Source organism: Ambystoma mexicanum, chromosome 4q, assembly GCF_040938575.1.
Source record: "Ambystoma mexicanum isolate Mex_15411 chromosome 4q, UKY_AmexF1_1, whole genome shotgun sequence".
NCBI lineage: Eukaryota > Metazoa > Chordata > Amphibia > Caudata > Ambystomatidae > Ambystoma > Ambystoma mexicanum.
The window spans coordinates 308,698,977-308,726,408 of record NC_090928.1 but is presented as its reverse complement, the minus strand read 5'-3'; the positions used below and the strand labels follow the sequence as shown (position 1 = coordinate 308,726,408).

The 27,432-nt window shown below is 45.0% G+C and overlaps 1 protein-coding gene across 1 annotated transcript in view; it reads left to right on the top strand.

The window, feature by feature from the left end:
- RSPH3 (radial spoke head 3) overlaps window positions 1–27,432 on the top strand; it is a 145,242-nt gene that overhangs the window by 107,419 nt on the left and 10,391 nt on the right. The window contains exon 7 of the mRNA XM_069607888.1: window positions 2,476–2,562. Coding sequence (XP_069463989.1) covers window positions 2,476–2,562 — 87 coding nt within the window. The remainder of the gene's footprint in view (window positions 1–2,475; window positions 2,563–27,432) is intronic.

Below are 27,432 nucleotides of genomic sequence, written 5' to 3'. Positions count from 1 at the left end.
GATACCAGCAGACAGGGGGGGGGGGCAGCTTGTGGAGGTAAGCTGGACGCAGCATGGCAGTTTCAGGCAGAATAGCGCGTGGCCAGCCTAGTTGGCACCATTATTACAGAAATGTGCCTTCTTCATCCTCTGTTTTGCAACTCTTGAAAACTGCAGCCTTTGGCCCCATGTTGACTCGTGAGGATAGCTCGGGGGCAACGTGCTCGTCTTGCAAGCAAGACAACACGGAGCAACACAGGTTGGATCCCCGGGTCGGCAGCTTAGAACCCTCTGGGTATTAAGCGAGTTATAAATAACCTATCATATCAATCAATCATGTTCACTGGCTTGATTATCAGTATTATTGAGACACGCTCCCCTCGTGAGAGGGCGACTGGTTGAAAACAGACATGACTGTCTGCACTCTGAGGCACTTTCACTTCTTTTTGCACTTTCCTAGCCTGTCCTTCTAGGTCATAGTTATACAGGCCTGGTCATGTGGTCTAGCTCGGCATGTCTCTTCCCTTTCTCCTAATGCACATCGCTTTATCTCTGAAAATGCATCATTACAAATTGTACATTCGTGTCGCCTGGCTATTTTCAAACTGCTCACTATTATGCTTATAACTGTAAACCACATGGCGCTTTTATGCTGAGATGTTTATGCATTCACCCTGATTTGTTACCCACACTACAGATCTTTCACGGCCACATCATTCATGATTTACTGGGTTGATCTGCTGCTTGTTCATATGACATGTTACTATTTGGGGCCCCAGGGGTCTCTGGTATGGCACACATAGCTGATTGCCCTGATGAAGGACATTATGTCCGAAATGCATTGGCATTGTTAGCACATTGGCACAGGCCGCTGCTAAGTGGTCTTGCTTGTTTCATGCAAATACCGAGTGGTTCTCTGCCTCCACCATTGTTCAGTGTTTTTCTTCTGAATGAAAGTAATCCTTGGAAAGTCGGGGATATATATATACTTTACCTGAAAGTTACTCTAGCGAATCCGCTAGGCCAGGGGGGTGCAGCCCTCACTGCTGGCTTTTTTGAGCCAAGGTCCACAGTTGTGCCACTATTTTTTAATGCCCCGTGCGGAGGCATTTTTTATAGGGTATTCACCCCGAGTTTAGACAACCCACAACCACAAGTAATTGTCAGAGTTGAATTTACCCAGCAGTGCCCACTCTCACTCAACACTTATGGAATGCCTTACTGCCATATGTTTGGATCTGATCTCTACCCACAGGCCTTTCAAGGACCCACTGCATCTTCTGATAATTGGATATTTCCCAGAGTCGCTGCCGCTCCTGTGGTGCTACAGTGCATTACTTGTGGGGGAGACCAACACTGAGTTCTAGAATTCAGACCAAGAGCCTTCCTGTGAGCATTGGATTCAAGACTTGATTTCATTATGTACTAGCGTTCTGAGAGATTCTATAACATAACCAAGCAATTAGCTCCCTCCAATGTGTGTGCTTATTTGCATCATGCTATACAAATAGAGATTGGTCACAATAGTGATTATACACAAGTAATGAGCTTTTTTTTATAATGGCTGACAACCTGGTTGCATGCGAGGATAAAAATGTAAATGGGGGGTTTACACTGGATGGATTATTCTTCTTTCCGTGTGTAGGCAGCTGTTCTGCACTGGAACACAGTTGGCCATGCATAATAGGGCAAGCAAAGTGGTTCCAACCTCTGCAAGAAGAGTCTCCCACGTCCTCCACGGGTATGCCTGTATCTATCGATGCCGATTAACCTTGATTCTCGTTCTGTACCAAGGCATTCAATGCTTAAGCTCAGCGCTGCAAGCAGTGTAACGCCAGGTATGTGTGCCCTTCTGCTGTTAGGGTCGTAGAACAAACCGTTGTGGCCATTATTTGTTGTGCCTTTGAAATGTATTCTGTAACTGGTAACGGGACCTTTTGCAGACTAACAGTTTTGGGGTGTTATCCCTTGATAACGGTCGGTACTGTTTAGCAACTTCGCACCAGCCCCATGGCCATCATTGTTGGTGGGTACTGTTGCCATGCTGGATGGATGTGCCATCATCCTTTGCTTGCTGGCACTCACCTGGTCAAGAGATGGGAAGGTAAATGATGAGCTAACTAGCTGTGCAGGTTGGTCACTTACACCGCCACAAGCCATAAATGGGTGCATAGTGTGTGGACAGGCTTGTCGTGTGCTACTGGGAGATGTTTTGATGGGAGTTGCAGGTGGTTTGCTGGGGCGTATGGTTGCCACAGCACTGCTTCTCATCACTCACAGGTTTTATTGGTAACTGCCATATTAGAGGTAATCAGCAATAGAGAGCTGAAGTAGGTAGCATCAAAATAAGAGCCAAAGAAAGTGATATGATATGGCATTTATAACGCGCCTATACACCTAGTGTGGACTATATGTGTAGTAGCTAAATACAGTAGAGTACCTAGACAGAAAAACCTGTTCCTTTCTTAAAATAAATGTGTGTTTCTAAATTCACAGATGTGGAGACAGGATTTATTCCATGGCTAATGGCAGAAGTGGAGAAAGCTATGGAGAAGAGCATTCTGGGAAGAACCATGCTTGACTGTAAGTGCCACCTCACATTCCCAGATCTGAACAGTCACAGACCAAGTGTGGTCCTTTTTAAAACTTTCAAATGTATTTTTGACCAGGAAAAAAATATTTCTCAAAAGTATTTAGCATCTGTTTGCAACATTTTGAATAAACTCTGGTTAAAAAATATCCACTTTAAAATAGCACATCTATTTGTACAGTCAATAATGAAATGTGCCAAGCAAGTTTGCAACACACATTTTATGTTGCTGAAGAGGTGATGTTTAAATATAGGCTATTATGCAATAGAAACATGTTGTTAAAGTGTAATACATTTGTTTTTCAATTAACATAATTTTAACACTAATCTCGGAAATGTATGTTCTATTTTGACAAGTAGACCTGAATGTTTAAGAACCCAGAATCAGTTGTATTTATTAAAAAGAAACTTATTAGGAGTTTTTTTTTTTGAGGTTGTTTGCCTTGAGCATGGGGGCTAATCTGCATGCGTGATGACATTGAGATATTTGCCCAAATAATTTTTGACAACTCATGAATAACTTACTGAGTGTGTGTACCAATAGCTAGTGCTGCAGTTCTGGTCCAACAAGAAACGATGGCTTCATCAGAGAAAATAGAAATTCCTAATATTGGAGCTTTATTCCCCACCTGCAGAGTGCCTGCACCTCCTCCTTAACTTCTCCCACCTCTTCCCCGTTGTCTTTATCTCTCCTTCTACTCTGTTTCTAACCTCCTCCATCTGGCTCTCAACACTGTCCCTGAGATCTCTCCCAACCTTCTCCAAATTGGGAAGTTCTCCTTTCTGGCTGTTACCTCCATCCTCCTTTTCTTTTTCCCCCTTCCGCTCCTTCTGTTTATCCCTTTCCAGCCACCTTACTTCTTCTGATGTTACTCTTCTCTGCCTCACTCTTCACATGCTGCTTTCTCTTCACCATTTCCTTCACCACCTTACTATCCACCACCACCTTCCTTCTCTCCTGCCTTCTGGCCGCTTTTCTCCAGCCTGCTTCCTCCTACTTCAACTGGCTCTCTTGCTCCTCTTACCTCCATAACATTCCAAATCCACTCCTCCTTTGGCTTTCACTGATATCTGATGTGTCCACATCTCCGTCCATACATGCAGAGCAGCTTTCTGAAAATGCGGGATAGTTAGACTCGGGGTTATCGTCATGGATGCCGCCCATGTCGCGTTACGTTTTGCTGAAGCATGACGAATTTCGAGTGATGGAATACTCACTGTCCTCTGCTGAGACCATGGATCCTTTTTATCTTCATTACACTCAATGGCGTGGAGTGGAACGCAGGCAATTCTTTGCACGTCTGAGCCTGCCATACCAACACAGTATCTCCTTTTCGAACGCCAGAGCTTTGGACCCTCTGTCTGCCATCTGCATAAATCTTCATCTTCCTTTTGTTTCCTTCATCCATCTCTCGGGCACGCTGCACTACTGGGTCATTGCCTCCTTCCACTGGTATGTGGGGTATACAGGTCAGAATCTTCCAATTGAACAGCAATTCAGAAGGACACACACCAGTGGTACTGTGTGGCGTGCTCCTGTAATTTCTGAAAAGGTTGCAGATTGCCTGCATGAATTACTCATTGGTGAGGGTACACACTTGCAGAGTGTGCCTAATGTTGGCCATAAAACATTCCACTGTGCTATTGGCCTGAGGCCACAGAGGCATGATTTTCTTATATTGAAAACCTAGATGCTCAGCAAATCTGCAAAGTCCTATCTGCTAAATGGAGGCCAGTTGTCAGACTGCACTGTGGCGGGCACCGCATATCCCACAAACATTTTGTCAAGCGCAGGAATGCCAGCATGAGTGCCTGTGAACATCAGGATACCATGATATTTCTTCAATGGCAACTAAAACGTGCTTGCCGTTTGCTAGGGGCCCAAATAAATTCAGAGCTACTTCCTCCCACATGTTCTAAGGCATCACCGTCATTTTCAGAGGTTCAGAGAATATGGGAGGCACCACTGCAAGGCATAGAATAAGTAGTGCTTCATAGCAATTTGCTGTACAATTCTGTAGGTTTACTAATTAAATTGGCACTTGTGTAGCAAAGCTAGCTATTTAATTTACCCTGTTTAATGAAACGCAGCTCATCCTGCATTCCTCTCTTGCCCTCAGGGCTCTTTGCTCCCTATTTACTCTGTTCAAAGGGGATGATCTAGAGAGAGAGTGCAGCTATAGTCATCTCCTCCGCAAGTGCCAAAGTCTAGAGTGTGGGAGTGCTAGACAATATGTGCTTATTTTTCAAATAATTGCAAACCGGATGTAATCAGGATACTACTTTTATTAGCTAACTATAACCTGCCTGGCAAAGACCAGTATGTGTTAACTTTATTTTCTTTTAAAAGACAGTCATGCAATTCCATTCTTAAAAATGTAAGATGTTACATAATGCACAATTACAGTATTGCTACTGTAAAACACCATTGTGTCCATGCTGTACAGTGAAGTCTAGGTGTAGTGTATCTAAATGTCAGTGTCAACTAAATTTCATTTTGTTGGGGGAAGATGCATCATACTGACGGGTGAACACTTGAAAATGCACATGAACGCACATCCATTTGCTGGTTGCATGCATCTGTGCAACTGGTGCTCAGCCCATGAGCTGATCCCATACTCTTTGACATGATAGTGTTTGCACGCCAACACAACAACCAAACTTCCCTTTTCTGGCTCCCAATAGACACACTCCATATGAGTCAGACTATGACTGGCATATGCCACAGCGCATCTGGGTGAGTCAGATGCTTGCTTATACTGTGCCAAAATGGCCACTTATCCAACGGGGCTCGCATCCACCATCAGCTCTGTTTCAAGTTCAGGTTCATAGAATGCCATGCACTCAGTCGATGAGATACATGCCTTGATTTGCTTGAAAGCGTCCTCACATTCTTACGACCAATGGACTTCTTCCCCTTTTCCTGTGAGTAACCTTCAGGGCATGCTGACCGATCCAATATCTTTGATGTACTGGGTACAATAACTGCCTATTTCCAGGAATGACTGGACACCCGAGTGTCATGTCCAGTGCCTGTACCTTCATGGAATTCTGCTGGAGACCTTCACTAGAAAAGATATGGCCAAAGAATTTTAGCGTAGATTTGCTGAATTCACATTTGTTGATGTTGAGCATCAGATTCGCCTCCTCTAATGCCATGCAGACTCTCCTCAGCTTGTCGTCATGGGATTTCTGATCAGCCCCAAATATTAAAATGTCATCGCCATAATTCAAGCAGTGGGAAATGTGCAGAATTATCTGATGTATTGCATTCTGGAAAATGTCTGCCACCAATGGGATGCCGAAACATAATCTTTTACATCTAAACAGCCCTGTGTGGGTAGTAAACGTGGTCATATAGTGACTGTCTGGATGCAGTTTGTGCTGATGATAACCGTTATTAAGGTCCAGCTTTGAAAATACCATGGCACCATGGAGGAGGTGCATCATATCTGTCATCCTGGGGGATAAATGTCACTTCCTCTCAATGGCCTGGTTCAGCACACGCATGTCTTACATTTTCATTTTTTGGCACGGCACAATTGGGGACACCAAAGGGGTCAGGCCGTTCACATGTTCAATAATGTCCTGATTAAGCAGTGACTGACTGTAATTCCTCTTCCACTTGGGCCTGAATGTTGAGAGGAATGCTTCTGTAATTATGGGTCACCGGTTTTATGTCTTGACGTCAGACCGAGAAACAGAACAGGACATACTGTACAACTAGAATGCTACATTAAATATCAGAGTATTCTCATCCATGTGCTCCGACGCTGTGCCGCAGACATGCTCACAGAGAGGCTATTCAGTTTGAACATTGCAAGTGGCCTTGCTGGGCTCTGTGGAAAAACTTAAATTGGACATGTCTAGAGCTAGAAGTTCTACCAGCCACAGTGATACCTCTGCCCTTAGTTCTTTAACAATGATGAAGGTGGTGATGGCAGTCTTCCCATCCTCTTCCGCAGCTCTTCTAACATCTTTACAGGCGTTACAATGTGTGGACACCTGACAGCAATCCGCTTGAGTGCACAGATCGTTAGAGTAGTCTGATATTTAACTGGACAGACAGCTGAAAAATGGTTTTAACCTTGGCTTTTTTTGTGAAAATCACATAAGGCTTAGCAGAAATATGCCTTCCTTTATATACTCTGCCATGCATACCTTTCACTCCTTCTTCTGTCCAGCCCATTCTGCCTTAAGGGCTGGTTTCGCTCTGATCACACAAATAGTAGATAGTAAATCTTAGAGCTTCACCCTACCCCTTTTCAATGGTTGTTGCCGACACTACCACAAGGGACAGATATTCCTAATAGTGCCAAGCCAGGTGTTTGGTTTGTCATGCCAGGACTTCTCTTTGGAGTTGGGTGTCTCGATAATTATGTATGGCTCATGTTTTGGAGCTGGTTGCACCAATGGAGGGTTGATGAGTGTCTATTCCCATGGGGGGGGCTTCCCTTAAAGTGAGCAGGCCAGGTTCTTCCATTCAATGAATGGGCGATGGAGAGGTAGTCAGGGGATACTCCCTGCACCGCCCGAGGTCCAGCATCACATTGTGTGGTGACACTCGGCCCCCATGGCTTCTCCACCCTTTACCACAAGAGTCAGGCAGGCGACTTTGTCAATAGATGGAAGCTCAGGGGCTGTGGAAATGGGCTGTCCATCACCCAATCGCAATATGCGTTAATAATATTCCACGTTAGGAATACAAGAACAGGTTTTCTAAGCAAGCAGCTTGTAAAATAGCATGGGTGAGAGAGCGATGAAGAAGTGGCAGTGTTTCCTTTTAGCACCTGGGGTACACCCCATATAAATATGTGTATCAATACAGAACACGTGTGTACTCTTCCTCTGCAGGTTTCCTAATCAGGGGTCACTCGAGAAGGACATGCTGATGGCCTAGTCAAAGAAATAAGTGTACACTATGTTTTTCTCTTTGCCCTCCAATGAAGCCTTGATATGGAGTTTCAAGAGGAGCAGATTTGTTACGATGGTCCAGTCCCCATTCTGGGCAAGACAGGTTTGCCTCTCAGACATTTTACTTACATCTTTGTGTTAGATTTTAGACTACTGTGCAGATCAGACCTTTTAACAACCAGTAGTGAAATGGTCCTACACCTCAACCTTTACTCTGCTAACAGATGTCATGTGATCTTCTGGAGAACTTCATGCAGCTATTAACCTAAGCTAGTAGATCATCTTCTCACACATGCTACTCTATAAAGTAAAAGGGATTTTGTCATAGCTGCCTCACAAGTAATCTTAATCTGCTACCCTGTGTCCTATTCTGTCACACCTGAATCTGCAGGAGCTGTTGAACCCCACAGACCCACTCAGGTGTCTCGCCTACCGCTGACTTAATGTTTACAGCTGAAACCGAACCCCCCCAGGGGGAAAGGGAAAGTGGATAAAATAACAAACAACAGATTTCCCATCTTCTTGGATGGATGGATGGATGGATGGGTAGCTGCAGAAATGAAAAGAAAGAAATGCAGTTAAAACAAGGCACGATATCAGAACTCTAGACCTAGAATTCGAACTCCCTTCTCTGTTACCTGTAACCCTCTGCAACAGCTGAGAGAACAATTCAACTCTTTAAAACAAATGCTGCACAGCCTTTTGTTTTAATCAATTTCGTGTTTTACTCTGCTTTCTGTTTATTCTTCCTGAGCATTGGCCCCAAAAAGATGTTAATCAGGACTTGACCGTTAATTGTTTGTTGGTCGTGAAGTAATCCTTGAAAACATTTAACTTGGGAGCCCTACCACTAACTAAACCATTTAGTTCCCAAACTCATGTAAAATATAAAGGCTTATAATCCAAACTGGAAACAAAATATTTCTTTTAAAGCATTCAGAGAAGACTTATTTCCCAGAGAAGACTTAATTCCCTCCGTTCTTCAGAAACAATTCAGTGTACTTTGCTGCCACCTGCTGACAGTGATTCTTCACCATCGGATTTGAATTTCGAAAGTAAAGTGAGTAACTGACGTTCCTCGGATTTAATGAGCCGGAGCTTCACTGGTACACAATGTTGCCAATCAGAAGTGCATCTCCAAGCATGAAGCACGTCTGTATTTATTGTCTTTCTTCTGTTGTGCAATTTTAAAAGTAGATTGGAGCTGCCGCTGCGCAAACACATATAAATCATTTGAAGGGGTTAGTACATGAACTCACTTAAATATCTGCTGACAAGAAGTCCGACACAGAGTCCACAAGCTTTACAATTGCTTTGACCTTCAGTCTGATTCCGACTGAGGAAAAAAAAATACATGTGCCGACTCTTATTGCTTAAAGTACATTTTGCTGTTGATAAGAACCCGAGTGCAGTGCCCCACCGTTACTCTTCTTAGGCCGCAGGTTGTCTCACCAAACCTCCTTATCTCCCGATCCTAATAGCTCTTAACTGCAAACTTGTAAAATGGGATAGAGGCCTAGTACAGTGGGAGGATACCAAAACAGGGCCTGACCTCCTGAGCACCCATGAAAGGCAGTTTAGAATGTTCACTGCTCTCCCTTCATGTCTCTCTAACCAATCAGCTGCGAGAAGCCCTTCCACCTCGTGGTTTAGGAAAGCCTGCAATTCCTGAAATACACTAGTTAAGGCCTGAACCAAGTTCATTTCACATTCCAGAGCTAGTTCCAACACACACATTCATATTTGTCCAACACCATCTAGTAAAGCCTGAAAGATCCCCACATTGTGAGCTACCTTATGAGATCTACCTACCAGGCACGGGACCTGACAACTTGCTAACTAGAGGCTATAGCTCCTAACACATTACACCTTGGTAAAGTTGTGGTTCTTTGCTCTTCCTTTGCTGTACGTCCTTCTGTGCTTACAGCCAACAGAATCTTTCTTCTCAAGCTTCCTTTTTAACCATAGCCTTCTTAAATAGGGACATTTCCTATGAAGAGCACATAGCCGCCAGACTAATGCCATCCAATCAGTGATGTCCAGTGCTTAATTTGTAAAAAAATAAGTACCAGTGCCCAAAAATTATTGGCCCCATAATGCTGGGCGCAGCGCTGCCTGCAGTGCAGGCACGGCACCGCCCTCAGCGCCAGAGCGCCGGACGCGCCAGTTCAGTGCTAGACCTACCTAGATCGGCCCACCACCAGCCCATCACACTGTTGCTGCTCCATGTCAAATGTGTGGTGCTGCAGCAACTGCTGGCACAGGCTAGTAGTAAATACGCGACTAAGACATGCTCCTCCTGTAACTGCGCCTCGATGCCCCTGGGCTGTGTGATCGCTTTAAAAATGCAAATAAATAAAAAAGCATTCTGTTTCAGTCACTGTTGCACTGTATTTGACTCTACCCCTTCTGCCCCATCTGACACCAAGTATTGTTAATCGGTTACCTCCAGGAAGAGCACCCTGCCCTCAGCTCGTTCTTCAGTCACCTCACCCAGGTGTTTTGTGTAATCAATTTACTCTCAAGCCCTTATCAGTCATCACATCTCATGAATGCATCCCCCTTCACCCTTCCTTCAAGCATGAGCATGGTGTTGTATAACTCGGAAAAAGTCATTTCTGCAAGACGTTGTGAAATCAACGGCTTGTGCTACTTCTGGTTTAGGCCCTCTTTCCACCGTAACACATATTAAAAAACTAAATATGTTTTGTCACCCAATATTCAGGAGTCAGGAGAATGCATATTCAGATATCTCCTTCCCAATGACCTATTCTTGACATACTTCACTAAACTGCAGGGTGTAACAGACACCCACCTCCCTATCCAAGGATTCCTAGCTGAGGATTCAGCCAGGTCCAAACTTGAATCTTCCTGCAGGAGTGATGCTGGGCCCACCAGACCCCCTAATTCTGCCTGCCCAACAGTCCTTCAACTGATAAACTACCAAGCTGGCAAACCCAAGGGGAAAGGGAATAGAGGAGAAAATAACAAAAGACAGATCTTCACTGGCTGGCACTGTAGTTCTCTGGAGCTGGAAATACACCTCAGTGTCTGTGAGGTCTAGGAGACAAATATATATGTATATATTAATAATCGATCCACTCTAGCTAAGTTTACTAAAATGTTACCACTCTCCTTGTAGTACCTGTAGCCTATGCTTTATTGCCGATAGGCTTATTCAGTAGTTGCTGAGCTGAAGTCTGGAAATCAGAACTCAATGTTTCCTTCTTCTTCTACTGTGATAATATTTTTCATAAATGAACTTCTTAAAATACTTATTCTCGTATTTATTGCATATGGAAAGTCTGTTACTTGAATTAGAGTCTTTATGAACTTGCAATAAATTACGATGTCAAAAAATGGAACCTCCTTAAAAGATCGGCGTTGCTGTAAAGAGTTTCACTAGCCGTTTATTTCCTGAAAAACGAATGTCCGCCGACACGACGCTTCTCTACTCAATTGTCCTTGGAAACGATGCCTTCAGAACTAAAAAAAAATGTCATGGCGCGTATCGTGCTCAATATTATAGTCCTGCAAACGAGCACTTCCTGAAACGACGTCACAACGCTTACACGCGCTTAAGACGTTCGTAAGGTTCCTTCCGAAAAAACGCTCCCGAAAGAACTACGAGCGAGAAAAAACAAACATGCGAGTAAAACACAAAAAGTTACGCGCGCCTGGTTAGTAAATATTAAACGCGCAGTTGTTCAGGGAAATACACTTTCAGAAGCAGAATGGAAGCATAACAATAAAAGTTCAAAATAGTAACACTGAATCTTATTTTCCTCAAACATTAATAAATATTAGCATTTGATTTCCACACAGTCTTTTTCAAAGTAATTCGAACTGAAAATCCTTGACATTAGGCTTTGTAGAATTAATAAAATTTAGCTTGCTTCCTCTGTACGACTTCTCAGTTTCTTGGATAACTTCACTTCAGCTTAGAATTAGTAGTAATTGGATATTCTAAAATCTTCTTCAAAAACTAGAATTAAATATACTTAAATATATTCTTTGCTAGAGCTAACTAAACTGCGACCTGTCTCAAAGGATACTAAAATGAAAGGCAGTTGGAAACTCGGAGCAACATTCCAAATGACCTCCTAACTATTTAAACCAATCAGTGCTGTAGAAAAAACTCTCCATCTTGCTTTGGGGATTCAAGTGATTCCTGAATGTACATTAAGGAATATTTATACTAGTTCAATTGTCGATCCAAACATAACCCAAACATCACACCTCTAAGTAACCTACATTCAAAAGGTTTTCTGAAGCTAATGATGAATTCTTAATTAAGTAATGTAAATGTGTAAGTCTATTTAATTTACCTTGGAATTGTAATGGTATGTCTTTTAAAGATATGAACCCTTGAAAATCTAGAAATGTACCATGGAATCCTGACAGGATTGCATGTGCTCTCATTCGGAAGACATTCTCGGAGCATATTGTACCCAGGTTAAGGGGCCACATCTGGTGTATAAACCACACATCAGGATAGAAAACATGCGCTGGAATTGTGTAAAAAAATGACAGCAAAAGACGGTTGAGAATTATACACGAATACTCAACTAGTGCTTTTGTTTATGACAACAGATTAGTGGGCATGCGCACCATGTTTATCTCTGTCTAGTTTCCATGTGTGTATCTTTAAGCCTGAAATGGTTCGGTTTTGGCCCAATACGTGCACCGTTCCGGGTCCCCTCGCTGAAGCTTGTTTGTGAACTAATGAGGCCAATAACATTAAAAGGAAGAACGGAAACACCAAGGCAAAAATTGACAGTTCATGTTTCGCTTAGATTAATGCTATCCAGGGTCGGACTGGGGCATACAATTGTCTCAAGTCGGGCTCGGCACCAATGAAAAAGTTGCCAAAGTTGCAAATGATAATTCATTCCTTTTGTGACAGACACTAGTGGGACCACGCTGCCGCCCAGTCCTGTGCTTTGCCCTGCCTTGCCTCAATCACTTAGGCTACCTTCCGTGGGGCCACCAACGCCACGTCCATGCTGAGCCTGATGATGACAAAAATAGGTGCGCGGCACAGCGGCCCCACGGAAGGTAAGATTTTAAAAGAAAAACGTATATTTGGGTGGCTGGGACCCATCCCTTTCGAAGTGATGGGCCACAGCCGCCACTCAAAATAAGTTATTTCTTTTAAAACCTACCTTCCGTGGGGCGGGGCCCCAGCCACCGGCCCCAGGGAAGGTCAGGTTTTCAAAGAAAAAAGTAAAAAACATACTTTTGGGCACAATCCACGGGCTCAGCCGCCCGCTGCAGAGTCATCCGACTCAGTATGCGGCAGCCGGCAACTCCTGGTCACATAAATTGGCCTGGGCCTGGCACTGACTGCAGTCAGCAGCACACTGTACACAAGTCAGACAGACAGAAGCCCGGGCGCGGGTGGGCCCCTGGTGGGGTCCTGACTCCTGGGCAGTCAGGACACCACTAGGGGACCGTGCCGCCGCCCGGGCCACAATCTGGGCCTTCCTTGCCTGATCACTTGACTGTTACAGGCTCAGGTTGCACAGCACGCAACAACAAGTTACTTAACCGCTTTGCCGGCTGGGACTTGGTCTCCTGTCGGGGCCTCAGGGTGGGGGGGGGCTGGGTGCACACACTGGCTCCCGCACAAATGAAAAAGCAGGCAGAGGGGGCCCCAGGAAGCAACTAGGGCGCACCACGCAGTGCAGCAGGGCAGGCTCTCTCTCACACAAGTCAGGACCGACAAAGACACGCCACCACACTTCACAGTGAAATGAAGGTGCCGTGCTGCCTCCTGTGGCAACAACAACACGTCACCATGTAATTTCACTGGCTCAGAAGAACAGCCAATGAAAATTGCACATTCTGTGTTACTATACAGAATGTATCAAATACTACATAGTAACAACAGAATGGTAGCTTTCATTGGCTGTTGTTTGTAAGAGTTTGTTGTTCATTGCTATTGCTGGCCCCTCCCAGGCCCAGCCAGTCATGGCCTGCAACCTGCAAGCACGAGAGAGATCGAGATCAGAATGACAAATCCCAATGATTTCTAATCGAAGCAAAGCGAAGTGGAAGAACAAATAAAGAAATTCCACGTACGCTGGCCCCGCATGAGTTCCGGTGCCCAAAAAAGAGTGCCGCTGCTGGGCACCGGCAACCACCCCCACAAATTAAGCACTGGTGATGTCTCATTTCACTTCTGAGAAGAAAACTGGCCTTATGCCCCAGGTTATAACCTTGCTTTATTGAATGATAACCCCCACAAAAGTGAGTTGCTTTGCCTTCTGTCTCCAAGACTCCCAACAACCTGCTATGCAGGCCTGCACTCTATCTTAAATATAACGTGTTTTTTTATTTGTTAAAGAAACATTTCTTAACTCAATTTAGCTTGATACATCTAATTTCCTTATTAGTTTGTATACATATTTGTTTCTTCTTAGTCTAATTTCCTTATTAGCCAACACAAGTTTCATACATCTTAGTGTTTAGTGAAAAAAGTGCTCATTACAGTATTCAATGCTACCCACCACCAAGTGATAAAAAGCACAACCAAATTGAACTCAAGATATAAAGTCATATTATACAGTTATTCAATAATGACATAATGATAGTAAAAGTAAAATGAAGTCATATACAATAAAAACAATAGAAAAGGACAAAGAAACATCTTTTTGTTGATGAATTGTTCTAATAATGTAAAGGTTGCATCCATGTTCTCTTTATGTCATCTAATGCTAACAATTGATTATCAACAGATAAGATGCATACTATGTGAGTATGTGTTTTACTCTTCTAACGGACCGGACAAGCAAATCCTCCCCCCCCCCCCATTGTAATTTTAAATAATCCATCATTAAGTATAGTAAAGCCATCAGAGTTAATATATAAGGTTGCTCCAAAATATATAAATGTTTTAATTGTGCTGTACCTTACTGCAAATGATATGTGTAATCATATTTAACTGTCCTTTTTAATGTGTCATCCATGATGCAAAAAAGAAATGTACAGTTCTTCACTGCTGCATGTAACCTATGCCGGTCCGGTAACTACTGTACCGGCAAGCTTACCTGTACCATAGTTACCGGACCAGCAAACTTGTAATGAGGCCCATTTGTGCCTTGTCTCCTTTTTCCTCATTGAATTTTCTTTTTCTCTCCTCTTTTGTCTTGGTGAATCTTTTTACAGCCATAATAGTCAAATGGGGTTAACATCAGCATCTTCATGTTCTTCAATCTAATGTTGAGCCTGTAGATATTTGTTAATTTCTTGAGTGGATCACATAAATATGTTGTTTAATTCTATGACATAATTATCTCTTAGTGTTCCCTGCATAGAACCTCTCAGCAAACAGTAGGTAATCATCGTAGGAGTGTTTGCAGTTGATACATTCTTTAATGTTAACTACCCTATTTATGTATGTGGTGAATTTGTCAATATATTTGTGTGAGCTAGGTATCTAGTAAAAAAAACTAGCTTCACCGTTCTCATTTGCAGAATCCTGCTTTTGTTTTGGCTTTAATAAATCGGATCTTTTGATGTGCCTTATTCATTGTTAATGGGACATCATTTGAGGATGACCTCTTTAAATCATTTCATGATCTTAACTGCTTCTTTCTCAAAATCTTCTGACTACAGTTTTTTGTGTTACTCCGACCAATTCTCTTTTGGAATATTTTTGATTGTGCTTATTTTGTGCCCACTAGATACATGTTCACCTGAATTAACTTCTGTTTCCTTACAAAATGTTCTTGTTTCAATTCCATTATTCATAAGCAGTATTTATAGTTCAAGAAACATTATCTCTTTTTACGGTATGTACGGGGCAATTCAATCTTGAAATCATTCAAGTTTAGCTGATCAGGGAATTCATCCAGTTGACCCTTAGCCCCCCTATCCAAATCAAAAATATATGCCGTCCATGACAAGACATTCGAGAGGAGCAGGCATGTGTTATCTCATAATGTCCCATAAACGGATTTGTTAATGTAGGGATATATTTGGCTCCCATTGACAACCCTTTTTGCTTTTAGTAGTATTATCAATTGAAAAGCTAACCATTGTTGCATAATGTGAATTGCAACAGCTCTTCCAACATGTAACAATACATGTAAAGCGATACCAATTTATCTTTCAATCAAAGCATTATTGTTTTCAGTGCTAACCCATGTTTGATTGCTTAAACATCATATTTTTTTTACCAGCCAATAATCCTTTTCCTACTGCGTTTGTAAGCATTTTAGAATGTCTCTAGTGTAAGATTTTAAATTATGAACATCATTTCTGAGATGAGTGTCTACACATTTGGACATTGGTTTTGTTACCAATCCTATTCCGCTCATGATGGTCTTGTCAGATATTTTCTCATATTTCTTATACATTTTTGGCAATAAGTAAATGAGATGTATCTTTCCATTCTGGACAATCGGAAAATCCTTTTCATCTTTAGTTGGTTATTTATTTATGTGTGGATTTGTTAAGCCCACTAAACCCGGAGGCATCTAGGGGCTGGTTACAGGAAATGTACACACAGCCAACTCGCAGCATCAGTAGAAGGTCGGAAGCATTCAGTCCAAACTTAAAGAGAAGAGCAAAGGTTTTAACTGGTTCCGGAAGACCCTGTATGATTATTCAGATCTTAGTCAGCGGTACAGATTTCCAGTTTTTGGAGGTGATGACTGTGAAGCTGTCATGGTCATGAAGTCACGGGCATAGGCATGCCGGGACCGCATGCACAGGAGACCTGGGTGGACACTGGCTCATGAACAAAGTAAACAAGAACATCCATTTAACACCAAAAAGCTTTTATTATGGATATAGCACTTCAGATGCATGAACCTTGAACAGACAGTCCATCCATTAAGCAGGATGCATTATCCTTGAACATTCCATCCATTAAGCAGCCCCAAGTGTATTCTTGCGTGTGGCTGCTAATGGATTGTCTTTGCACATGCTCACTCTCTAGGAGTGGCAGGGTGTGGCTGGTAAGCCGGCCCTAATGGGCGTGTCCATGATCTCAGCTATATAAGAGGCCCCAATTCTCAAGACAGACGTTTCGCCTAATTCTGCACTTGCAAGCAGCGTAACGCTCACCATCACCTGAGGTCAGACTTACCTTTGAAGATCCTGCTTCCTGGACAGCCTGCTTCCTGCCAGCATACTTATCAACTGGGGGAAGCTGTTCTTACCTGTACATCTCTTTGGCGAACCAAGTATTCATTTTTACACTTTCCGGAATGCCGAAATCTTCATTTTAGCACCGCAGCACGACACACTCCATCCTCGACAGCAGTGCCTGCAAGGAAAAACAGAAGACAAGGTTGGACATCGAAAAAATAGTCAGTTTAAGGTTGCACTTCGCCATACTTCGCGCTTTTCCTTAAACCATCACTTACCTGCTGTCGAACATTGCGGTAGCATCCATCTTCCATCTGGCTGCGTATCACATCTCACAGCTGCATTGAGGCCGCATTTCCATATAAGTGAAGAAAACAGAAGAGAGACATTATTGCGGGCATTAATAGGAGCAACATATAAAGACATTAAACAGAACAAACAGCATCACAAGAGCCCAAGAAAGACTTACCAATCATAAGGAGAAGCATAGTTGCAGCTGGACTGGACTAATCCTTATCAGGGATCAGTGAAGGAACTAGATCCCATTTGATGCACCCTTGCCAAAAGTAGCAGGACGGAGAGCATATCTTCCATAATTCACAGGAGCAGTATCCCCAAGTACTACCGCTCATAGTTTTTCTACTGAGGGAGAGGCCTGAAAGGGGTGATTCAAGTTCAGGAAGGGCTGCAACCGTGCCCCAACGCCTCCACAGAGACCAGGTGAGCGTAACAGAAGCTAGAGCCTCACGTTGTAGTTTGTTTGAATCTTGGAGTAATGAGTTGGGAGGTGTGGAAGGATCGCAAAGGTTTGGCTGATTGTGATTTACAGAATATTTGAACAAGCTATCTGGGGGAGTGTTTGAGAGACATTTATGCGTAATGGCTGGTGTCTTGAAGGTGATGAGCTCACAGATCAGGAGCCAGTGTGCCTTTCTACTTGTGGCTGTGATGTGTTCCCATTTTGGGATGTTTAGCGCAGCTCTGAGAGCATTATCCTGGATTACCTGGCGTTTAAGTTCCTCAAAGACAAGTCTGCAAAGAGAGCATTGCAGTAATTCGGCCTGGAGCAGATAAGGGCACAGGCAATGGACTCAAACCAACTATGCTGTGTACCTGTTTTCCAAATCCCCAGCTTTCAACTCAGATTATTTATGTTTCCTCCCTTTAAAGAGGAGTATTGTGAGCCGTGCAAAGGTTTAACATTAAATCACCTAAAAGATCCTAAATAAACTGCAGTGGCAAGGGGGATAGGAAAGTCATTTGGCAAAGAAAAGTTAAATCTGTGGCCAGTAAGATCATTGAGGGGTTGCATCCAAACCTGCTTTTATGTCTTGAGACAGTTAAATGTAACACAGGGTTAAGATGTCATCAGAGGAGCAGTAGAAGAGGATGAAAATATTATTATCACTGTTGTTGGATAACGATATGAAGGCAGAGGTACTGTTTCAGCTTCTCGAGCCTCTATCTCCAGATCACTTGCTGTGGGTGGTGGTGTTAATATTGGTTTTGTTGGTGTCCTATAACAGCAGTGCACTGCATCAGTCAGGGCATACTAAAGGAGATTGTGGTCTCATGTATTCTTTGTTACATGTAACCTGCTAAATGAAGACTGATGGCCGTATCCACTTAACAAATTGAACAATATATCTACAGGGTTCTAGGTCATTTCATCGACAGCTATTTTGTCAGTGGGTTGTTTAACAAAATTATTTTACTGAAAAAACCCACTGGAAAATGTATTTTTCTCCAGCATGAGGTCTGGCATGGATTCACATGCTCATGAATCCTCGGTAAAAAGAAAAAGTTTCACTTTCACTTACAAACTGTATTTCTCCTCTAAACCAATCGCTGTCCTCTGGGTCATACTGCCCCCCATCCAATGAGAGTGCTCTCTCCAAGACCCTTCTCTGGCAGCTTCAGATTTTTTATAGCATGCTCCAGTGCTGGGATTCTGTGAGTTTGCTCTGCAAGTTACTTCTAGATTTTTTCGTGTTTTTCACAGAAAAAGGTTCTATTTTTGTTCCAAAAGAGCCTGTGTGCTCCACTCTCCATCTGTCGACAACAGGGATCCATTGTCGGTGAAGTTCACCGCCCCTCAAGGGCAAAGAGCATCAAAGTTTTCGTGACCTGCGACTATGATGGAGGAGAAGAAAGAAGGAAGATCCCTATTCAAATCGTGCACCAAGTGCGGGCTTTGGAACGTGTTTATGGAAGACAAGCACTTGTAATGCCTCTACTGCCTGCATCCGGACCACAAGGAAGGAGATTACGAGATATGCTGCATACTCTCCAAGAAGACGACAAAGGACAGGCACAGTAGACTGGTGGCGTGGCTGAACGCCAAGGCCTCTGCCCCATGCTCCGAGCTGGGACATGCCTCACCCAAGGCCGGTCGGCCCCAGGAGCGGTCTTCACAGTCCTGTGAGGGTGCCTAAGATAAGACCAAGCACCACAAGTCTGGGTCCACCTGGGTTGCCGCAGAAGTGGGTCCCACGACAAATGGGGAGTGATCAGCATCACCTTCTGCCTCCATTGCCAGCCGGCATTCAAGCTCCTCCTTGCAAAGAAAGTCGTCCAACCCGGCTAAGCTGCGGGAGAAGCCTGAGAAGCCATGGACCGAGGAGAAGGATGAGCTGCCCAAGAAGGCCCAGTTGGCACAGCATAACTCTTTGGCGACGATAGAGCTGGTGGCCGCTGCTCTCTCAAAAGCTAAAGGGGCTGACCCTGAGAAGGTAGCCCCTACAGCGCTGAAGGTATCCCTCCCTCCGAGGTGCAAGGATGCCGTGGTGACTTTAACAAGATCTGTCAGTGCACCGGAGAAGTGGACACCGCCTCAGAATCCGGTTCCAGCCTGTCAGGGTGGAAAAAGAGGTGGGGGCAAGGAGGCCACAGATCAGTTCCAGGCCATGGTCCAAGCCATGTAAATTTCATCCACGGACGAAGAGGACTTGCAGCCCCTACACACGGTCCACAAGGAAGTGGAAGAGGAGGATGACCACGATGACGGCGCAGGGCCTAGTGTTCTGATCACGCCAGTTCCGCCAAGGGATGTGTCTCTGGACATCCTATCAACCCGCCACACCTTGGTGTCGAAGAACCAGAAGAGGATGCCACAAGGGCCTGTTCCAACTACCCCAGTCCCTTGACCAACCACCGACAAAGAAAAGGAAGCATCTGATGCCCCCATTTTAGCCTCCACATCTGCGTCAGGCCCCACATCCCCCAGCAGACCCAGACACGGGGATAGGGACGGATATGGCAACGACAACGACAACATTGTTGGAGTGGGGCAGCGGGTCCCTGCAGCCTAGGGCGTCCCCACCGGACGAGGTGGGGTCATTCCATTGCATGATTGCCAGAGCCTTCCATTGCATGATTGCCAGAGCCTCCGAGCTGTTCCAAGGTGGGCCAGAAGAAACCAGGAAGGAGGGTTTCCTATACCAAAGGCGCAAGGCCAAGAGGAAGTCCATCATGGCGGTGCCCCTCCTTGACAACATGTGGGAGGAGGGCCTAGCCCTCTTGAAGAACCCTTGCATGGCTCCAGCAAATCGGGATAGGCTGAAGAAGTAGTACAGGGTGCCAGAATCCGCGCCCAAGTGCCTGAGGTCGCAATCATCGCCGGATACGGTGGTTTCGGCGGCTGCGAGGAAGCGGTCAACTAACCCGTTCTCATCATCCTCAGTCCCTCCACACAGGGAATGTAAGAAGTTGGACGTCTTAGGGAGGAAAGTGATTTACACCGCAGCATCCAACATCAAGGTGGCCAACGCACTGACAATCCTAGCCAGGTACGACAGGGGGCTCTGGTACAAGCTTGGTCTGATTCTACAGTTCCTCCCCGTTGACAAGAGGATGGAGGTGATCGCTCTCTTCTAGAATTGAGAGGTAGCATTGGATCATGCCATCACAGTGGCGCTGGATGTTGCTGACACAGGCTTCCGGCAGATGGGGAACGGTGTCTGCCATTGCTGGATAAAGGCCATGAATTTCTGTCGGGAGGTCCCCTCCAACAGCACTGCTCTTCCTTTCATTCCTCCAGAGGAAATTCGGGCAGGTCTTTGAAAGGTTTCTCCTCCTCGTACCATCAGCCTTCCAGATCCACGACCCAGGAAGCCCACAGGGGCCGTTTCCAGGCCTTCGGGGGAAGAGCACAGCGTCGCCATTGCTGGCAGGGTGCCGGTGCTGAAGCAACCCGAACCGGTCAAGACCTCGGGGCCCCCACCTGTGCACCCAGTGGGAGGCCAGCAGACTAGGTCTGTCAGCGAGTGCGAAAAGATCACCACCGACAGATGGGTGCTGGACGCACTCGCCCAAAGACATACCCTGGAATTTCAGCACAGGTGTCAGTGTATCTCTGGTAGCCCGTCAAGAGCATCACATCCCTCCGCTCTTGGAGGAAGTATGGGCCATGCTACAAAAAGGGGCGAGCTGTTCACCCAGTAACTCTGGGGCTCCAGAGTCTATTCCAGATACTTCTTGGCAAGAAAGAATACAGGGGCTGGAGCCCCATTCTGGACCTGCGACATCTGAACAAGTCTTAGAAATTCAGGATGCTCATGTTGCAGCACATGCTTGGCCAACTGCAAAGAGGGGATTTCTTGACATTGTTGGACCTGCAGGATACCTACTTTCACGTCCCCATTCACAGGAAACATCGCAAGTGTCTATGCTTCGTAGTTCAGGGACAGCACTACCAGTTTAAGGCCCTACCCTTCGGCTTGAAGTTTGCTCCCAGAGTGTTCACGAACTGCCTGGCACCAGTGGCAGCCCATCTGCATCTACGAGGGATTCACATATACCCTTACCTCGACGACTGGCTCATCCGGGCCCAATCGCAAGAGTTGTCAGTTTGACACACAGAGGTGGCCGTCAAGCTGCTGGCGGATCTGAGATTCTCCATCAATTATCCAAAGTCCTGCTTGACCCTATCACAGAATGCGCTGTTCCCGGACTTGATACAGTGCCCTGCTTAGCATCACTCTCGGAGGAGAGTGGCCATTCAGAGGAAGGTGCCATGGCTGTGGTGAGACGGCCATGGTGCAGACCATCAAGTCGTTGCTCGTCATGATGTCGTCCTACATCTAACTCATCCGGCTCTGTAGGTTACAGATGCAACCTCTACAGGAGTTCCTAGACCGCCTCTGTGTACAAGTGTCTGGAAACTTTGCAGACAAGATCACGCTGGATGACGAGTTCCATCAGGCGATAAGGTTGTGGGGCGTCTGCTCCGATATCGTCTGGGGCACAGGGTTTCAGAAGCCTCAGTTCCAGGAAACGGTCACAACCGAAAATTCCCTAGACAGTTGGGGAGCCCATGCCTGATATCTGCACGCCAGAGACCTATGGCTACCAGAGGAATAGGATCTCCATATCAACATCCTGGAGTTATGGGCAGCGTTCTGGGCCCTCAAGTCATTCCTTGCGTCTCTGAAGTGCAAGGTGGTGAGGGTCTTCACGGACAACAGCACCATGATCTTCTACATCAGGAAACAAAGGGGCACTTGATCCCCGGCGCTCTCCTTATGAGTTGCCTGCGGACTTGAGGGAGGTCCTCGCCAAGGTCAGGGCGTTGTCGACTTTGAAGTGCTACAGTCACAAGTGCAAGCGTTTTGCTGCGTGGTGCCGGTCGCAGAAGATTACCCCTCTGAGGGTCACAGGCCCACAGATTCTTCCATATTTGCTATCTTTGGCCAAGGCCAGACTGGCGCACACCTCGATTAAGGTACATCTGGCGGCTATTTCCCACTACACCAGGTCTCCAGGAAGGTCTTCACTTTGGTCTCATTGACTCGTCAAGGAATTCCTTAAAGGTCTTTTGCATTCTTTCCAGCCGGTGAAGGCTCCTGCCCCGGCATCGGAATTCAAAGGTGTTCTGATGAGGCTCATGGGGGCCCCCCTTGAGCAAATGCATCAGGCCCCTCTCGAGTTCCTCGGATGGAAAATGGCATTCCTTGTGGCCATCACCTCGGCCAGGAGGGTGGGTGAGATACAGGCCCTATCCTGCAAACAGCAATACGTGACTTTCCATGAATCGAGGGTGGTGCTGCTTACGCACCCCTCTTTCATGCCGAAGGTTCAGTCGGAATTCCACTTCAACTAGCCTCTGGTGTTACCTCTATTCTTCCTGAGGCCTTTGTCACCAGCAAAGCCCATTGAGTTACTCCCCAGTCGGGACCAGGCTTTCTTATTAATTAGGTCCAAATTGATTGTGAATCGGGTGAGAATGTCACTTCCCAGATAAAAGGCAGAAGGGACATTTCTCACAACTCAACAGTTATGGTCTATGCTTTTGGAATTTGGGGTTTCCAGACCTACTTCCCATTTGTCAATCAATTTAAATATAGGAATGGCCTGATCTTTTGGGAGTTTCCTGAGTAATTCTTCGCTGATGAAGCTCCTTCCATTATTCAAGCATACTCTGGCAAGCACTGGTTCCTCCCCCCTCATTTAACTGAGTGTGGGGGAAAACAACTGCTTGCCCTTTTTCTGAATGACCGTCGGACTGTGAGCAGATTCTGCCTTGTCTGGTTTCACAGGACTCCAAAGTTCTTCTGATTTGGGACTGGTGTAACATTTTAGGGTGTTCCCTTCCAGTGTTCATTGCCACTTAAAACTGAGAAGAAGGTTGATTTTTCAAGAATGGAGAAGGGTTGCCATCACCCATTGTTCTCCTACAGAGATGACTGTGATGTCTGGGACTTGGTTTTTTTTTAAATGGAACTCTACATTCTCAGAGTTGCTCAATTACGTGACAGGTACCATTCAGGCTTACATAATTGGTAATAATTTTGTATTTGATAGGGCTGTTAGTCTGAATCCAGCGGACCTTGTTTACACAGTCAATCAGAGGTGATAACCTCCTCAGGAGATTGTTCCCCAGTAAACAAGGTGTGCCCTCTGGAGTCACAACAATCACTGGATGTTTCAGCCACTGCTGTCCAATTTTTATGTCCAGACCCGACGTCCCTTCGAGTTGTCTGGGAAGTCGTGTGAGTGGAATTTGGAGGCCCTCTCCTCGTCCTCCATTTAGTGGGTTAAAGGTCCTTTTTGACAGGAGGGTGGATTGGGATCCAGTATCCACCAAAGCTGATAATTCACACTGACCTTGCACCTTAACCAACGCATAAAATCAGCCTTCTTTCTCCTTCAAGGTGCAAAGAAAGTGTGAGTTATTTGACAGCATGGTAGTTATTTTCTTAATATTGAACTCCAACACTGTGTGATCTTGGCCAATTTTCTGTGTCGTACCTTGGGAATCTGTAAACAAAATACTTTGCAACTTGCAGTGGGAGTTGTTGGGAAATCCTCCTTTTCCCCGGCTCCTTGGCTGTCCCCCGTTACCTGGCAACAGTTCTCCGAACCTATTTGGAGAAAGGACACCACCTCCATTTCACTTCTGTGTGGCTCACATGTTTGGGGTTGAATACTTTCTGGTTTTGGGTTGGTCTCCATTCTTACCCTGTCCCACTAAGGGTCTTTTGGGACCCATTTTTCTTTGCGAGGGATCCCCCAGTTTTTTAAAGAGAGGGTCTGCTTACCTGAATCCTCCAGGGATTCTTCTCTTTCAAAGGGGATAATCCGGAGTTCCTCCACAAACTGGGTTCTTCTTTGGCCTCTCCTACTTACCCTTTGCTCTTTGGGTTCTAACATTTTGGGGGTAAAAGACTCTTCAAACTGAGAGGTTTTTAGGGGTTCTCTTTGGGTGAGAAAGGAAGCTTCCTCAAGGGCTTGGCATCTCCCCTCCACCTGGGTCCCCTGCGCCAGAACCTGTGGTTTGTCTGAGGTTTACTACCATCATTCCCTCACTCGGGCATCAGACCTGTGTGTTGGGGAATTCTGGGAAGCAGTGTTAGGTTGAGAGTTGGACTGAGCCTTCAGCATGTGCCCCAGATCATTGGTCAGTTGCTGGACCTGACGCTCCGGTTGCGAGAGCTTGCCTGGGTGGTAGGGAGGTCTCAGTTAAAACCTCTGCTGCTCCTGAAAGGGGGAACTGTCTCTTCTCCCAGAGTAGTTTGGGTACTGGAAATTCCTCCCATAATTTTCCATCCTGAATCTCTCTTCTCCTGGGTTCAGGGATCAATTGTCCTGGAACCAGGGAGGGAGAGGAGGATTGTTTTGTAAGTTCTGGTGTGCGGGATATCTGGGGTAAAAGGTCAGATTGGGAGGTGGAGGGATACTTCTTTCCTGAGGGAAGTTTCCTGGGAAGTACTTACCTGATTAGTTCCTACCCCCTTGGGCCAGTGAAGTGTACACATACCCCAAGATTTGTTGTGTACCCTTGTACCAAGGACTTGCAGGTGGCAGGGATAGAGAGATCATTGTTCTGGGCCCCCGCCATTCGATTGGGCTGGGTATGGGAGTCCCATCTGCTTTCCATTTTTCTTGTTGGCAGGAGGATTACTTTTAGGCCCCCCATATCCAGATCCAATGGAGGGGTAGTTTTTACCTCTGCCAATTTTGCAGCAGGATGGGTGTTAGATTGTTTGGGGGTTTTCACAGTATGTTTACTCTCAGCAGGCTTTTGAACCTCATAAATCCTGGTGGCCTGTCCAATCTCCCAATCCAGGGTCATATGCACATAAAAGACATGCACCAACTGAGTCCTTGTGTATTTGGGGAGAGCATGACGTAGTTATAAACTCCCTACCATTGGTGTTCACCCGCCGGGAAGTCTGAGCAAATGCCCGCTTTAACGCCTGCACAAACTCCCTAGGCACCCGATTTTCCCCACACTGCAAGTTATCTGCAGCCTTACAGGCCTCTTGTGGGTTCCTATGGTTGGAATTATTTTTTTGTATGGCTGCCTTATAAGTGGACCATTTATGATGATCCTGGACCTCCAGTCCTGCAAAGAAACTGGAGTAGTCAGGTGAGAACGTCCATTTAACAAACTCTATAGAAATTTGGAATGATGCCATCATCTGCTCATAAAGTTCCAGCTGCTCCCATGCCGAATACTTGGCATTCTTGTGGTATGGGGTCAGGAAGCTCTTTATGGCTTTGATTTGTCTTACTTGGGTCTTTCACAAAACCCTCTGTTTCCCTGTATTTTTCTTCATCTTTACCAGATGCAATTCACCTTCTCACTCAGAGCTGCTACTGGTACTCCCTTCCTGGTCTTCTAGGCGCTCACTATCTCTGAGACTGGGAATATCTCCCAGAACCATGGGGTCTGGACTCCTCTTGCCTGGGCCAAAGTGAACTCTCGGGGCCACTCTCCCTGGAGTTCCTTTTAGGCTTGTAAGAGGATTCAATTCAGCACTACAGCCAAGTCAACGCCTAGTCTAGAATACTGAATGAAAACCCTTATTGATATATCTTTATGTCCAGTTCATGCGTTCTGGATGACCACCCCTATATAACACCCCTCTCGCAGAATCCCCCTGACCCCACTGAGCCAAGAAGTAGTTCTGTTTTGCAAGTTAAAAGGTTTATTTGAGAAGTAAAGCAATATATATCTATCACACTTTATAATAAATTAATAATTGAATATCACACTTAATCTGAGATAATAAAGATTAACAACGGAGAATCTGGCACTAGCACACTTCTTGATAATCACTAAGGAGTTGACATGAAATGGATAAGATAGCAACAATACTTTTATGGTTTCAAATGGATGCAATGTGGAATGAAATGCAGTAAAGAAAATAACTTGATAGGATTTCAGCAAAGACAATGTAATCACTTTCTTGGACAATTCACCCCCCCCCCCTTTTATGCAATGCAGGGAAATGGAAGGAAGGCACACAATTCTCAGAAATGCAATTCAAATGTAATTCAGTTCACCCAGCAACTTAGACTACAGAAGTTTAAAACACAGGCAAAATGCTTTTATATGTGCTGGCAATAAAGTGAAAAATATGCTAAAATGCTTTTAATTCCCTCTAGGAGGTTCAGGGTGAGTGAAATCAAGTTAATATTAGTCCAGGCTCACTTTAGCAAGGATCTAGGAGTAATTGGTAGGTTAAACGAATTTTTGGCAAATGAAAGCAAGAAGCTTCTGTATTCACACGTGGAGAAATTTGCAAATCGCGGCAAAATTCACGAGTGCGTTTTTCACGATTACGGCATAACTATAGGGGGTAGGAATGCGGTTCTAGGTTCGTAGGAAAGCCACGATTCTAAGCTTTCCGAGGAAAGTTACTGCAAGTCTCTAGGACAAACGGTCACGGAGATATGAGCGATTAAATAAAGGTCGTTTTTCAGATTTGAAATTTTAAAGTTCAAAAAGACAAGTGCAGCTTGCAACTAGAAAATGACAAGTGACAGCTTTACAAATGATAGATAACAGTTAGGAGGCAGTTCTACTTAGATTAAAATAGATTGAATTATATAATTTTAACTAGGAGATTGGTTCTGCACAGTTCTGCTATGTACTCACAATATATTTAGAAATATGCCTTGCCACGGATCTGGTCAGGTTTTGGACTGCACTCCGGTTCAGCTCTCTCTGGTTCTGCTAACAGGTCAGCTCTACTCTGCTGGTCTGGGTCTCTGAAGTTGATGGAGGTAAAGTATGGATTTTCCCGGCAGAGCTTCCAGCTGCAAATGGATTTGAAGGTCCCTATCTGTCCTGTCTGTCTGCTTTTATGTGTTTTTTTATGGGTGTGTGTGCAGCATCACTAGACCCTACCCCTCTCCACTTATTATTGGCCAAGCTTTCATTCCTCCCCTGATTGGGGGAGCTAAGTTGTGTCAGAGTGATGTCATTTTACAGCCTGCAGAAAGTCCACTCCTCCTGTCAATTTACACACAAATCTAGATTTGAACCAAATGCATATTTGCAGAGGTACGTGTTGTTTTAAAATCATATGCACCCATCATGCATTACAGGAGGTATACCCTGT